Source organism: Camponotus vicinus, unplaced genomic scaffold, assembly GCF_025532165.1.
Source record: "Camponotus vicinus isolate PSW18456_S1 unplaced genomic scaffold, iyCamVici1.0 SCAF_6, whole genome shotgun sequence".
NCBI classification, from domain to species: Eukaryota; Metazoa; Arthropoda; class Insecta; order Hymenoptera; family Formicidae; genus Camponotus; species Camponotus vicinus.
Window position 1 is genome coordinate 17004637 of NW_028141978.1, and position 16887 is coordinate 17021523.

General features: G+C 43.0%; 1 protein-coding gene across 1 annotated transcript; it reads left to right on the forward strand.

Moving 5' to 3' along the window:
- The first annotated feature begins 6272 nt into the window (after positions 1–6272).
- Positions 6273–7415, forward strand: LOC145973739 (uncharacterized). The gene has a single exon (XM_083103318.1). It carries the CDS (start codon positions 6273–6275, stop codon positions 7413–7415), a length of 1143 nt encoding a protein of 380 aa, XP_082959444.1.
- The last annotated feature ends 9472 nt before the right edge of the window (positions 7416–16887 follow it).

The following is a 16887-nucleotide window of genomic DNA, read 5'->3' on the forward strand; positions in this document are numbered from 1 at the left end:
ATGTAAGTTAATCATACAATAATAATACATTGTATAGGACTTCCGGTTCCGTTCGGTTAGATGTGAGAAGCGTATGTGAGTGTGCGAAATTGTGGAGGTTCGATTCTGGTGTGTGAGTGCTGGATAGAGGTGAGAGTGAGAGAGAGTGGCGTGGCTAGGAGTGTGAAGAAGTGGAGTTGTAGGTGGAGTGGAGGAGTAGGTGGGAAGGGAGTGAGATAGATTAAGAGAGTGTACGGGCAGGTAAAGGTTAGGCGTGAGGCATAGAGCAAAGACTAAAGGTAGAGCGGGAATTCAGTGATTGAGATACGGGGGAATAGTGCCACCTAGAAAGAACTAGGGAAAGCAGGGGACGTGAAAGGTAGAAAGAGCTGTGATAGGGAAGTGAACGAGAATAGAAATTCAGGAGAAAAGTTTAGAGCAAAAAGGTAAATGGAGGAAGGTAGGGGAGGAGGAAAGAGGAAAGGGAGGGGTGATAAAGGCGGATTATTCAGTCAGGAGATGGGGAGAAGAGAGAGATCAGGTAGTATAGGGGTATTAGAGGATTGGTGTAAGAGAAAAAGAGATGATTCGTTAGAGGATAAAGAGGGGGGAGGGGAATGGGTGGCCATTCAAGGACAGCAAAAAGGTGATGAGATCACCGACTGGGAAAGGTGAAGGAGAGGGGGGAGATATAAAGATCATTTTGAGAGAGATTAGGGAGCTGAGAGAGGAGGGGAAGAGGGAGAGAGGGGAGATGGTTGGGAGCCTGGAAGAGATAAAGAAAGAGATAGAGGAGATGAAAAGAGAGATGAGGAGGAAGGAGGAGAGGTGGGAGAAAGAGAGAGAGGAATTGAAGGAAAGAATAGAATATTTAGAGAATTGGAGGAGGGAGGGGGGTAGAGAGTTGGGGGACAGAGGTTAGAGATTTGGAAAAAAGAGTAAAAAAATTGGAAGGTATGGGAGAGGGGAGAGGAGGGGGGATAGCGGAGGAAAGGTTAGAGGAGAGAGTTAAGAAGATGGAGTGGAAGGCAGAAATAGATGAAAGACAACTAAGGAGAAGGAATTTAGTGTTTAAGGGGGTGAAGGGAGGAGAAGGCAACTTAAAAGAGAGGGTAGTAAATATAGGTAGAGAGATAGGAGTAGAGATTGAGATAGAAGAGATAAGGAGCGTGAAGACGGGTAGGGAGGATAGGGGGAGCTAGCGATTGTGAAAGTTAAGTCGGAGGAAAATAAAAGAAAGATTATGGAGAACAAAGGAAAATTAAAAGGGAGGAATATGGATAGAAGAGGACTTAACATTTAGGGAGAGAAAGACAAGATGGAATTTGAGGTTTGCGGAGGAGGAGAGGAGGAAGGGGAGCGCAGTAAGGGTGGGATACGGAAAAGTATGGCTGGAGGGGATATGGTGGTTCTGGGATGAAGAGGAAGAATTGTTAAGAGATGGGAAAGGTAGGCAGAGAAGGTTGAGCGAGGAGGAGAAGGGGAGAGAGGGGGAAATAGGGAGCGGACGTCAGAGGGAGAGCTAAAGAGCGAGAATAGAAGACGTGTGGGGGAATGGAAAGGGAATGGGTGGGAAGGAAAAGAGGAAATAAGTAGTGAGAAGGATAGAAGGGGGAGGGGAGAGGAGAGGGAGGGAGGAAGGGAGAAAAGAGGAGTGTACAAGATAGCGTTTTGGAATGTGGCAAGGCTCTTGAATAAAGATAAGGAGTTTTGGAGGGGTTTAGAGGAGTGGGATGTAATGTGTCTATGTGAGACATGGGTGGATAGAAAGAAGTGGGATAAGATAAGGTATCAGATGCCGAAGGGGTTTAGGTGGGAAGTACAATGGGCGGGAAGAAAGAATAGGAGAGGAAGGGCGATGGGAAGTATGTTGATGGGTATAAGGGCAGATTTTAGAGTAGAGGAGGTGGGGAAGGGAAAGGAGGAAGAGGGGATAATAACAGCGAAAGTACGGATGGGAGAGGAGCAGTGGAGGATAGTAAGGGTATACGTGAACGGTGATTTGGAGAAAAAGTTAGAGAAACTGAAAGAATGGACGAAGGAGAAAGAAGAGGGAGTAAGGGTATTAATAGGGGGGGATTTTAATGCGAGGACAGGGTGTGAAGGAGGAGAGGTGGTAGAGGAAGAGGAGGAGAAATTGGGGAAGAAAAGAAGGTCGAAGGATAAAAAAGTTAATGAAGAAGGCAGAAGACTGTGCAAATTCTTGGAGGAGTATGGGTGGTCAATAGTAAACGGAAATATTAAGGGGGATGAGGAAGGAGGATGGACTTTTACGGGAGGAAGAGGGGAATCGGTAATAGATTACGTAATGGGGGACGAGAAAACTAGAGAAAGAATAGAGATGATGATGGTGGAAGGGAAGGTGGACTCGGACCATCATCCGATAACGGTATGGTTAGGAGAAGGAACGAAGGTCAGAAAGAAGAAGAAGGGAGGGAAGGCTAGAAGGAAAAGGGAAATATGAACGAAGGAGGGAAAGGAGGAATTTGCTGGGTTAATAGGCAGCAGGACAGAAGGAGCTGGAGGGGAGGAATGGAAAGAGCTGAAAGGGAGGATAGGAGAAGCTTTAGAAAGGGTAGAAGGGATGGGGAAAAAGGAAAGAGCGAAGGGATGGTGAGATGGAGATTGTAGAGAGGGAAAGAAGAGTGTTAGAAGGGAACTGAGAAGGTGGAGGAAGGAGGGAGGTGGAGGTGATAGATATAGGGAAGTGAAAAGAGCTTATAACAGATTGTGTAAGAAGAAAAGAGAAGAGGCAAGAAGATGGGAGGAGGAAGTGAAGGAGGCTAGGATAGAGAGTCATGTGTGGAAGATTGTGAATAGGGAAAGGAAAAAGAAGAAATGGGTGAACGAGGGAATCGAGTTAGAGGAGTGGGATAGATACTTTAAGGGGCTCTTGGGAGGGGTAGAATGGAGGGTAAGAAGGGGAATGGGAAGAGAGATAGGGGAGGATGGGGAGGAAGAGATAAAAATAGAAGAGATTAGAGAAGTGATAAGGAGGTTAAAGGATGGAAAGGCGATGGTAGGGGACGGAGTGCCAAATGAGGTTTGGAAATACGGAGGGGGGGGAAGTAGAGAATTGGTTGGGAGAAATATGCAAGAAGGTATGGAGGGGAGTGGGGTGGCCGAGGGATTGGACGGAGGGGACCATAATTCCGATAGTGAAGAAGGGTGAAGGAAAAAGGGTAGACGATTACAGGGATATAACGTTGTTATAAACGGCTTATAAAGTTTATGTGGCAGTCCTAGCAGGAAGACTAAGGGGGGAAATAGAAGATAAAGGTTTATTACCACCGAGTCAGACAGGATTTAGAAAGGGGCTGGGAACCACGGACAACCTATACGTTTTGAACTATTTGATAAATAGGCAGGTGTACGGAAGGAAGGGGAAGATGGTAGTATTGTTCGTGGATTTGAAGACAGTTTTTGACTCGGTGGATAGAGGGAAGCTGATAGAAGCGATGAGGGAGAGGGGAGTAAGGGAAGGTTTAGTAAGAAGGTGCGAGGAAGTTTTAAGGGAAACGGTAAGCAGAGTAAGTGTAGGAGACAGGGAGGGAGAGAGATTCTGGACAGGGAGGGGAGTTAGACAAGGGTGTCCGCTAAGCCCGAGCGTATTCACGTTACTACTGGCAGACATAGATTAGTTTTTGAAAAAGGGGGGGAGGATTGAAGATAGGGGGAAGGAAAGTGTACACCTTAGCATATGCGGACGATATTGCGATGGTAGCAGAGGATGAGGAGGAGATGAAAGGAATGATGGGAAAACTGGAGGGGTACTTGGATGAGAGAGGGCTGGAGCTGAACGTGGAAAAGACGAAGATAATGAGGCGTAGGAAGAGAGGAGGGAGATGGAAGAAAGTGAATTGGAAGTGGAAAAGCAGAGATTTAGAGGAGGTGAGGGAATTCAGTTATTTAGGTTATAAAGTTAAATTTAACGGGAGGCAGGATGGACATATAAGGGAGAGGGTAAGGAAAGGGACGGCGGTAATGGGGCATGTGTGGGGAATAGGAAAGAGGAAATTTGGGAAGGATTGGGGAAGAAGGTTATGGCTATTCGACAGATTGGTTTGATCGGTGGTTAGCTATGGTGTGGAGATTTGGGGGTGGAAGGAGAGAGAAGGTCTAGAAAAACTACAGGAGAGATTTTTGAAATGGATATTAGGAGTAGAGAGAAGTACGCCGGGTTATATGGTAAGGGAGGAATTGCAAAGGGAAAGACTAAGGGGGAGGGCGGGTATGAGGGCTTGGAGCTTCGAAAGGAAGTTAGAGGAGGGAAGAGAAGGAATAGTGGCAAGGGAATGTTGGGAAGAGATGAGAGGAAGAGCAAAAAGAGGAGTAGCCTAAAGGGGTGGGAGGAGGAGAGGAAGGATTTCTTGGAGGCAAGAGATTGGAAGGTAGAAGAAGTGGAAGAACTGAGAGAGAAGGGACAGTTAAGGGGGGAGGAGTTGAAAGAGAGAGCAGGATTCAAAAAGAGGAGAGATGGAGAAAGATAAAGAACTCAAGGAGCAACAAATGGTATGGTTGGGTAAAGGGGATGGGTATTCCGGAGTATTTGAGGAAGAATTGGGGTGAGAGTAGATGGCAAATGGTGGCAAAGTATAGGTTGGGGAATGGAATGAGAGGGGAGAGATACTGGGTGGAAGAGGAGGAGGGGAGAAGATGCAGAATATGCGAAAGAAAGGAGGAGACATGGGAGCACGTTTGGGAGGAGTGTCTGGGAGGGGGAGAGGAGACAACATGACAGGAGGTGGTGGAAGAGGTATTGGGGGAGGGGGAGAGGGTGAGGAATGGTTGAGGAGGCAGGACAGGTTGAGAGAGGTAGGAGGGGAAGAGAGTGTATGAATGATTGAAAGAGGAATGTATGAAAGAATTGAGGAGTTTGTAAGCGGAGGCGGAAGTCCGAGAGGGGAGAGGAGGGTTTAGGGCAAGCGTAATTTAAGTAAGGCGAGCGAGGCGAGCAAGGGTAGAGTTGAGAGAGCGTGGCGATGCGTGGCGTTAGGTTAGACTAAGTTTAGGTTAAGGATATGATGTAAGATGATTGTAATAGTTTTGTAAGTTTTGTAACCCCGAGGGGAACAATAAAGCATTCAATTCAATAATACATTGTATATTGTATTTGTATATTGATGTTCGTATATTTACATTACTGATAAATTCAATTTGTATAATTTACAGTTAATAGTAAATAAATGAATGTTGGTGAAACGTCTTTGGTGTTTCATATGGTATCGTTATGGTTATGGTATATTTGTAAGACAGAATTATCCCTTTAATTACATCGGTCTGTTCTATTGGTGCAGGTTAATAACAATGTTGGTGGTACATCCGATACAATTTCTGCAAAGTCTACCACCTGCAATAAGGCCATTCGCGGCAGGTAAAATGTCCAATTTCTACACTCACTTGCACAGGATGCACTCCGAGAAGTACGACCTCTATATGTGCTGAAAAGCCCATACACGCGGGGGTAGTGTCGCAAATGCATCATTTGATGATCGAATAGTTGCATTCATTGTTGACACTGCCCAACCTATATCGATCGTTGACAGGAAATCCTTTTACGATCTATTTAAAGACACAAACCTCAAAGTAATGAGTCGGGACAAACTTATGAAAAAGTTAGAGGAAAGATACAGGCACATGGTGGGCATTATCAAGAGGGAGATTGCCGATAATAAATATTTCTGCACTACTGCAGATATTTGGTCGGCATCTCATCGTAGCTTCTTGGGTTACACGTGCCACTGGCTGGGCAAAAATTTCGAAAGGAAATAAACTGCTCTGGCCTGTCGCAGATTTCCAGGGGTCCATTCGGCGGAACGGATTAAGGACTTGATTTCCGAAATACATGGAGCTTTTGATTTGAGCCATTCAAACATCGTGACAACTGTTACTGATAATGGCTCAAATTTCATAAAAGCCTTCAAAGAATTCGGAATCGAACATTGGGAGGATGATTCCGCCGAAGTGTCTGCAGAATCATGCAACGTCTACTTGCCAAAACATCAACGTTGTGCTAGTCACCCTCTTAATTTGTTGACAAGCGTGGACTTTGTACAATGTGTTCAAAAGAATGCCGACGTTCAGAGCAGACACAAACAGGTAAATATTGATTATAGTTTATGTATATGTACTAGTTATGTTGTAAATAAAATTTACTTTTTTAGGCATTTGAAATATGCAGTGACCTCTGGAAAAAGTGTAGGCAACTAAAGCAATACGAGCCCCCCGAATGGGTCTCCACCTTGGCGTGGTGGAGGGGCTTACGGTCGCATCCGGGCCCACCCGTTTAAGGGATGGAGCCGGGTGCGACCAACGAAGAGGGACCCCCCCCAAGCCAAGGTGTCAATGAAACCGTGCCGACGGCTGCGTGGCGCAGGGGGTGCGGCGTCTCGAACGGTTCCCCCGGATACCGGGCGACCTCCGGGGTATCTAGCCAAGCCCCAGCCATTCGCGGCTCTGGTTGGGTGATATCGCGCTTCCGCGGTACTCGTGGGACATACATGGATACTGACAGACAAAACAAAGACACGACAATGGACAAAGTCCTCCAGGGCGTGGCTTCTCTAGGGAGCGAACGACCGGAGGAAGGCAACTCAGGGGAACCTAAAACCCGAGTCAGGTATAGCGGAGCTGCTAGAAGACGCTATAAGAAACAGCTTCAGAGGGAGGGAAAGGCTACTAAAAACCAAATCCCTCCCGCTGAAGCCGATTCTAGTCCTGGGCCCAGTAGTGGTGGAGCCCCGACTGCGGCGCTTAAACGCGCCCGGCCGGGGAATAACACCCCTAGCCCCAACGATTCTCGCCAGGGCAAGCGACCCAAGATCAATGATCAAGGGTCATATGCCCAAGCGACCAAAGGGCTTATCAGATTAGCCCTCATTTTGGAGGGCTTTCCTGATCAGAAGCTAGGAGCCGTGGACTGTGGACTGATCAGGAAAATGATCAGAGGGCGTATCCTCGAGTTACCCGAGGGCACAAAAGCCCCCACATTCTCCGGCTCCTGGGAAAGAGACGGAGCCTTCGTTTTCGCGTGCGACGATGAGCAGTCGGGGGACTGGCTAAAAAGCCTATCCTCCGAACTGAAAGTGGGGGGAAACTCCCTACGTGTAGTGCCGGTCGATGAGCTGCCTAGGCGCCATCGAGTGGTGGTGCACGTGGAGGAGCCAGACTTGTCTGCTGAGGAAGCCTTGAGGCTCCTCGGCAGACAAAACGCAGGATTGGTGACCGGAGATTGGATCGTCACCAGGGGAAGCGTGAGTAGGGATGCCACGAGCACCCACTTCGCCTGTCTGATTGGGGATCAATCTCTAGACGCCCTGAAGTCCTGCAATTTCAGGCCCAGCTGCAGTCTAGGACGGGCAACCGTTAGGCTGCTTGAAAAGGAATGCGGCAGGAAGCCTGAATCTGTGGAGGGAATACCAGGGGAGACCGCCTAAATATGACGGTCTCCAGGGTACCCATCACCCAAATTAACTTGCATCACAGTAAAGGCGCCTCAGCTATCCTTGCCAGGAGCACTGCTGCGATGCACACACACCTTGCCATTATCCAGGAGCCTTGGCTCCTGAATAATGCCATCAAAGGTTTAGGCGGCTGTGGAACTATTTTCAGAGCCTGCTCGAATCGCAAACTAAGGATATGTATTGTAGCAAAAGGCCTTAATACTACTTTTCTGCCTCAGCTTAGCAGCGAAGATCTAACTGTCGTCCAGACGAGCATCAACCTGGAGGAGGGGAAGACAATGGACCTACTCATAGGGTCAGCATACATGCCCTATGATTTCTGCGACCCTCCACCTCAGGACAATGTCAAGAACCTGGTTGCCCATGCGGAGGAAGCAGGACTCGAACTCCTCCTGGGTTGTGACGCTAACTCTCACCATATAGGTTGGGGGAGCTCAAACATCAACCCGAGAGGGGAGAGTCTACATGACTTCATCCTGGACAAGGGACTTATCATCCTAAACAGAGGTACGGAACCTACCTTCATGGACGCTAGAAGACAGGAGGTAATTGACATTACTATTTGTACCAAGGGCGTGTCTGAACTGGTAGGAGACTGGAGGGTCTTAGATGAACCTTCAGGATCCGATCACAGACAGATACGCCTCACCCTTCGCCAGCAACCTATAATCTTGCGGAGGCGAAATCCTAGGAAAACGAATTGGGACGGCTTCAGGCTAGACTTGAAGAATAGATTAACTACCGTTCCGACTAGATTCCATACCAAGGACAACCTGGAAACTGCCGCGGCTTGCTTAAGCAACGCTATCTCGGATGCCTTTGAGGCAAACTGCCTCCTGAAACTTATACGGTCCCAGACCAAAGTCCCCTGGTGGAATAAAGAGCTGTCAAAGCTCAGATCCGAGACCAGGAGACTCTTTAACAGGGCAAGAAATTCTTGCTTGTCTTCGCACTGGGAAGCCTTTAGGAACGCCCAACGCAGGTATAGCAAGGAAATAGTCAGAAGTAAACGCAGTAGCTGGAGGGAGTTCTGCGCAAGCATCGAGAGCGCTCCAGAGGCCTCCAGGCTAAACAGAATACTCAGCTCTGACAATCGTATCCAGTTGGGATGTCTTAAGCGTCCCGACACAGGCTACACAGTCAATCTCACTGAATCCATCGAGCACCTTATGGAGACTCATTTCCCAGGTTTTCGAACGGTTGATAATCTTCCTGCCGCCCGTGTGAGACCCAGGGAAGTTTTTATACCCAGGGATTGGTCACTAGCGGCGAAGATAGTCTATCCCAAAGGTGTTGAATGGGCTGTTAAAACCTTCAAGCCTTACAAATCACCTGGACCAGATGGAATTTACCCCGCCTGCCTATAACAGGGCTTGAGCGTCTTGATAGGTCTCCTCGTTAAAGTGCTTAGGGCCAGCATAGCCCTTAGACACGTACCCCTTGTCTGGAGTGGCACTAGAGTCACCTTTATACCCAAACCAGGCAAAAATGACCATATCCTGGCCAAAGACTTCAGACCCATTAGCCTTACCTCCTTTGTTTTGAAGACACTGGAGAGACTGATAGACAGCCATATCAGGACATACCCCCTTACCATCCGACCACTGGCGCTCTCTCAATACGCCTATAGGGCGGGCAGATCTACGGATACTGCCCTTCATCACCTTGTGAGCAAGATTGAGACACAGCTGGCAAATGGAGGGTATGCCCTAGGATTATTTCTGGATATTGAGGGGGCATTTGATACCACCTCATACACAGCGATTAAAGAGGCCATGCACAGGCATCACATCCCCGAAACTCTGATCGATTGGACACAAAGTATGCTATCGGACAAAGTTCTGACTGTTGACTATGGAGATAAAACTTTGAGTGGTCTCCCGGCCAGAGGTTGCCCGCAGGGCGGTGTTCTTTCTCCGCTCCTGTGGTGCCTGGTGGTAGACGAACTTCTGGTCAAATTACAAGAAGCGGGCCTTCTCGTTTGTGGCTATGCGGATGATGTGGCTACAATCGCGAGAGGCAGCTTTCTCTCAACTCTTAAGGAGCTCATGGATAAAGCACTTAAGATTATTCAAAGCTGGTGCCAAGCCAAAAGTCTCACGGTTAATCCGTCCAAGACTGAGGCCATGATTTTTACCAGAAAATACAAGCCCGAACCTATAGGGCCTTTGAGGCTCTGGGGCAAAGAGCTAACATACACTTCTTCAGTGAAGTACTTGGGGATACATCTTGATCCCAAACTAAGCTGGAAATTTCATCTTGAAGTCAAACGTAAGAAATTTTACACCTCCATGTGGGCATGCAGAAGGGTAAAACGTGTAGGTAAAACGTGGGGCATTAAACCCAATGTTGCCCTCTGGATCTACAAAGCCATTCTACTACCCCGTCTCACATATGCTGCGGTGGTCTGGTGGCCCAGGGCGGAAAAAGTGGGGGCCAGGAACCTACTCAGAAGCCTACAGGGTTGTTACCTCAGGGCGGCGATGGGGGCCATGAAAACCACCCCTACAGAGGCGCTTGAGATTGCACTCTGTCTTCCACCCCTGGACCGCTTTATTATCAGCACAGCCAAACTTTCTGCTTACAGACTAAAGTGTCAGGGTGAGTGGAGAGGGCGGCATCTTGGTCATACCAGGCTATCGTTCCTCCATGAACACCCATTCTCTCTGCTGCAGGATAGAATACCTAGGAAATTCCAGGTCTCTAAGTTCTTCAAAACTCAGATACCTTCTAGGGAAGATTGGAGCGAACCAGAACGAATCTGCCGGCCAAACTGGGACATCTGGTACACGGATGGCTCGGGGGCGGAAGGACGATTCGGAGCTGGAGTCTACGGCTCAAGGACTAACCACAGGGAATCTTACTCCCTAGGGGAGCTGGCCACGGTCTTCCAAGCTGAGGTCCTAGCAATCCTTGAGTGCGCAAACACTTTAACCTCAGTTAAAGCCACTAATAAAAATATACTCATCTGCTCCGATAGTAGGGCAGCTATTAATGCCCTAGCCAAGACCACCACTGAGTCCTCGATGGTTTGGGACTGCATGCTAGCGCTCAACAGACTAGGTGAATCCAATAGGATCACCTTAGTCTGGGTTCCCGGTCACCAGGGAATTCATGGCAATGAAGTGGCGGACGGCCTGGCAAAGCTAGGCACCCTCGAGGTCCCGGCTAGGCAGGTCGTCGGCGTCTCCTTTACCATAGGTAAAAGGCTCATTAAAGAGTCTCTGAAACGGGAACATCTGGTTTCGTGGGGTCAGGTTCAGGGCTGTCGTCAAGCCAAGTTATTGCTGAATCGACCCCTTTCTAAAAGGACGGATGAACTCCTAACTATGAGCAGGAAAAAGCTCAATATCTCCATTGGCCTGCTCACGGGCCACGTGGACCTCAGGGCCCATTTATTCAATCTCGGCCTGGCCGAGCGGAAAGACTGCCGACTATGCGGCGAAGAAAAAGAGGACAGCATACACATTTTGTGCTACTGCCCCGCACTTGCTCTCAGGAGATACACACTCTGGGGTCACATGTTCATTGAACCCAGTGCTCTACAAATCGTGAGGGTGAGCGATCTACACAACCTTCTTGTAAGGGCCAAATTGGATCGCCACTTATAACCTCAGATAACCACGGGGTTACAGAAGATCTCTTAGATCTAGGTGACATTAGGGACTGACCTAGCCCCACCCGTTCTTATTACTACTACTAAAAGCAATACGAGACAATCGTTCAAACATTGGGATCAACTTTGGTTACTCCAGTAGTAACTAGATGGAATTCCTTGTTTGATTTGGTTAAAATCACTAGATAATAAAGTACCGCAATTCATTGTTCTCGGTTGGAGGAAATATGGCGTCGGATTACTAACCTAATCTGATTCTAACCTCAATAACAAAGCTTTATACGCGTTGTGTGTGAAGATCTCTGGTAATTTCCGAAGTAAATCGATAAAAAAATGCCAGGTTGCTGCGTCAAGGGATGCAATAACTGCAGCGAAAAAGGTTTTAAATTATTTAATGTGCCAGTTGACAAAAAAAGGCGTGAAGAATGGCTGCAATTAATTGGACGAGATACATTGACGAAGAAGGCTGCAGTTTGTAAGGTATAATTAATGAGTTATAATTGTGTAAAACATTAGATATTGCAGTAATAACAATTGCATTAATTTTGCAGGTGCATTTTGTCGAAGATCAATTTGAACAACATCGAGAAGATGGAAAGAAACTACTTCGTCCATTTGCAAAACCCAACTTGTTAGGTAAACGTACAATCAATCAACAGCAAGATAATTCGGAACAAACGACAGATCCTAGTAATGTCCAGAATATAATCTCTTGTAAGTTTTAAATAATACAATAATACTTAGATATAAGAAAGTTACAATTCAGATAATTATATCTGTAAATTACATTATAGTAATACATTACATTAATAGTACGTGTGGTTATAAGAGATAATTATATCTGAATTGTTCTTTTATAACACGTACTATTACTGTAATGTATTACTGTAATGTAATTTACTTGTGAAATAAATATTTGTAAATGAAAACGAGTCCAACGCACAAGTAACGAAAACAATTCCTGCAGTGTCAATGGTGACAATACTAATAGAGAGATAACAACCAAAAAAATGTTAAGAGACACTGCATCAAATCGTAAAACTTATGATGAAAAGTATGTTACAAAATTGAAGAAAAATTTGAAAACGACCGTGGCTGTATGTTATATTTTAAAAAAGAAGTTGCGACAAGTAAATTCAATGTTTAACACAAAGTTTAACAAAGATCAGAGATATTTCATAGCACATGGTAATCATAGAGGAATATCATGGTCTACAAATACAATTACCAAAGCATTGCGACTCTATGTGGCTTGTCGACAAAAAGGATACGAGGAAGTATGCCAACAATTACCTTATCCAAGCATTCGATGTCTACAACATCGCGTACAAGGCTTAAAATTTAAGCCAGGTATATTTGAAGATATCTTCAATCTATTAAAAATTAAAGTTAGTATCATCTTAATGCCTGGGTTCGGCAAAGCAAATCTGAGGCGTCTGGAGGCTCTTTTAACACATTCTTTGTTATTTACTGAAATTAAATAAAGATAGAGTGAGGTAAAAGAGCATTTTGACGTCTCAGATTTGCTTTGCCGAACCCACCTAACGTTTGCATGTGGATGAAGTTAATTTTATTATTTTTTTTGCAAATATTTTACTCATTTATATTTAACAAGTATTTGTAATTTAAGTTATTATTTGCTTATGATTGTTTTGTAATTTAATTTCAGATAGAAACATTCAACTGTGCAGAAAAACATTCAGTACTTTTAATTGACGAAATGTCGATAAAACCTGGATTACAATATGATAATTCTATTACTAAGATTGTAGGTCGACTTACTATGAAATTATCGGGTGGATGTGACAGTTCCAGTAAGTTAGCTACCCATAGCCTGGTTTCTATGTTGTACGGCATTTCAACCAAATGGAAACAGGCCGTTGGTTATGAATTCACAGGAAATACTTTTTGTTCACAAGAAATGCTTGAAAAAATTATAGCTATTATAAAAAAGGCACATGATATTGGGTTAACAATAAAAGTTATTGTTTCCGATATGGGACCGCAGAATAGGAGTTGGTGGAAGAATATAAATATAACAGCTGGTAAATTTAATAAGATCAATAATTATATCGAACATCCATGCAATAAAAAAGAGAAGTTATATGTTATGCCAGATTCTGTTCACGTATATAAAAATGTTGCATGTGCATTAATATCAGGTGCTAAATTTTATTTAAATGAAACTTTAGTTAAAAAGTATGATTTACCATGTAACGAAATTTCAATTCAACCCATCCCATTTTGATAAAATGAATGTGGCCTTAAGCGTAAGCTTATTAAATGACAATGTTGCTGCAGCTATAACTTATCATATAACGAATAATATTAATAGCAATATTAATAGTAAACATAAAACAACAGACTGGTTCCTCAGCCTTATGTATAAATGGTTCAAACTTTTAACAAGTCGTTGTCATAAACTTGCATTGTCTCATTATGACACAGATGTATATAAAGAAAATATCAGTTTTTTAAAAGATTTTATAGAGATTATTCAAGGAATTACAGTAGGAGATGGAAAATGGAAACCGTATCAAAGTGGGTTATTACTTTGTACACAAACTGTTCTAGACTTGCAAGTTGAATACTTGGAGAAATCTAATTTCAAGTATTTATTGTTAGGGAGATTTACGCAGGATGCATTAGAAAATTTATTTTCATTAATCTGAGCAAGAAAATCAATACCAGATGTTCGCGAATTTAAAACTACGTTAAGACTTGTTTGTTTATCACAATTTCAATCTAATATTAGTCGTGGTAATTACTCAGTTATTGATTCTGATCATGTGATCCAATATTGTAATGAAATGAAACAGTTAAATTTAAGAAATATTTCTGCGGAGGGTAAATGCCTAGAAGAAATACAAAATTTTTGCGATGATAGAATATATAATCCATTACTTGAAAACGAAACAGATTTGAGTGATGCCTCACAAACAGCGTTATATTATTTAATAGGTGCTACATTAACCAAAATTTAAAAAAATCAGGAACATTGCGATCATTGTTTTTATAGTCTTGTGACTGATCCAAATAATATGAACGATTCTAATAATAATCTAAAATTGTACACTAGATTAAGAGAATATAAGGAAAATCTATTATTCTTTCCAACTATGGATATAAATAACCTAATCTATAAGTGTGAATTATTACTCAGAAGAAATGAAAATAGTTTAATTCTTAATAGATTAAAAATTACTGAATTTGTAAACATATTGTTAAAAGTGTTCAACACGTATTCCCTCATGTCATAATATAATTTTTAAGCTTATAAAAGACTTTGTAGTAACAAGAATACACTTTTCTTTATAAAGAAAAAGTAGTGATAATAATTGTGATATTAATGAAAAAGCAGCTTTAAAAAGTAGTCGAAGTGTAGCAATGAAGATGTATGTAAATACAAAACATAAAATAAAACACTAATTTACATAATTTATGTGGTTTTATCTTTTATTTATACAAAACATAAGTTTAGCAAATAGGAGCAGCTTCTACTTTCACACAGAACGCTGTGTTGTCGGGGTTAAATCAGATTAGGTTAGTAATCCGACGTCATATTTCCTCCAACCGAGAACAATGAATTGCGGTACTTTATTATCTAGTGACTTTAGATTTGGTTACTCATTTTTTATTGCACAAGGAGAAACTCTCCGACTTGTGTGATAAATTGAATATTGCTTCGTTCTCCTCCTGCGATATAATGTATTTGGAAGAATATTCCCAAATTATGTCGCCTATTGCTCAAACATTGGATTATCTTCAAAGGGAAGAAAATCTTATGTTTGGATGTCTCATCCCGTCTTTAGTGTCTTTGAGTGTAAAATTTAAAAAAATCGCAAAAGGCGATTTTATGTACCTAAAGACGGTGGCAATCGACATGGAAGAAAAAAAGATTCCACCAATACTTCCAGCTGACTTCGGAAGCAGACAATGCTATAGTTGCAGCGGTACTGTTTCCGAAGATGAGAATGAGGTGGTATAACGCTTTGAAGAACCGCCCTGACGTGTCTCGGACCGAGAAAGATTTAACCGATCTGGTTATTGACCGCGTAAGGGACACGTTAGGTCCGGATTGGGCTGCCCCGCCTCATGCCTCCTCAGCCTCTCAGTTGGATGATTTCTTGGACATCGACGACGATGGTAATATACATTTATATTTTCAATTATTCAACATTCAACAAATAAATTAAAAAAGTTTTTCTTATTTTCAGACCAACTGGTGGAATCGGTTGCTTTACACGCTACACCCACTCCAGTATCATCTGATCCTTCGGACCCAGTTACAGTCCAGCTGCGGGATTATTTAATTGATCCGGATGTAGGAGTGGGTGTGTGGAAAAAGTACTCTCTGTTGGAGCAAACGTCATTGAAGTTCAACACTCCTTTGACTTCCTCTGCTCTTGTGGAGCGGCTTTTTTCACTCGCGGGAATCATTGATGCACCGTGGCGGCAGACTTTAGGGGACTTCTGCTTCGAAAAATTAGTTCTGCTAAACGCAAATGACCACCTATTCAATGGTATGCTATTCGTCGTTAAAATCATATTTTAGAGCTAGTTAACATTTTTAAATTTCTAAATGTCTTTTCATATATAGAGACGATGACATAAACGGCAGACTGCAGAGACAGGATCAACGGATGTAAATAAAACCAATAAAACAAATACTATTAAAATTGATTAACACTCTTCTATTAAATTAAATATGAGAATTCTCACAAAATTCCCAATTAAACATCCTATTTACAAAAAATAGGTCAGTACCAGTTCCAAGTAGTGTAAATCTATAAGAAAGTAATGAAAAATAATGAAAAATAATGAAAAATAATGCTCATTACTTTCCATTACTTTCCATTACTGAAAGTAATAATAATGAAATCAAACCATTATTTTTCATTACTTTTAGTAATGGCCAGTAATTTTCATTAATTTTCATTAAAAGTATTGGTAATGGATTAGTAATGATTAATTTTTTAATGATTATCGTACAGCTCTGCATTATAGGATACCATTGTAAATAAATGTATATTTTTCTTTATTAAGTAATTGTACATTTTGTATACAGGGTGATTCTAAATAACTTTATGTTTTTGCAAAAACATAATCTTGGCCGAATTCTAAGACGATTTTTCCTTTGGCAAAATTTCGTCCGAAGCTTAGTTTTTGAATTATTAAAGGAAGTAGTTAACGTATGACGGGTCGAATACAAGGGTGGCGCGATTCACCGTCAGACGCGGGTGCTTACGCGGGGCGCCTGCTGCGATCAGCTGGTCGCTATACATATACAGACACACATGCGAACACATACATTCTCTCTCTGTCTGTCTGTCTGTCTCTCTCTCTCTCTCTCTCTCTCTCTCTCTCTCTCTCTCTCTCTCTCATTCGCTCACTCACCTGTAATTTTTTTTTTTTTACGAGAGAGGGGAAAATGCATTTTATGCATACCCACCGGTCGATCCAGTGAGTTATGTGGGACTCGAGTACCAAGTCGAATTACCAACTCGGTACTCCCTACCCACTAAAAACCCCTCTCTTTTCACGAATTTCCTTTGACACACTTCCCGAGATCTGTTTTCACATAACGTCAAAAAATAGTTATCATTACCTTGTTCGATAACTTTTGATGTATTGCTGTAATTGCTTGAAGGAGAAATGAATTTTCCGATAGATCGTACGTTCTCAAATTTAACGTAGATATCACGTTGCAAAAGACAAGAAATCCACACTAAATTATTAACTGAAAGTTTTTCTTCTTTCATGAACTGTATTCTTTTATAAACTTTAACGTAATCACATTTATTTACTCACTCGATGAGACGAGAAATT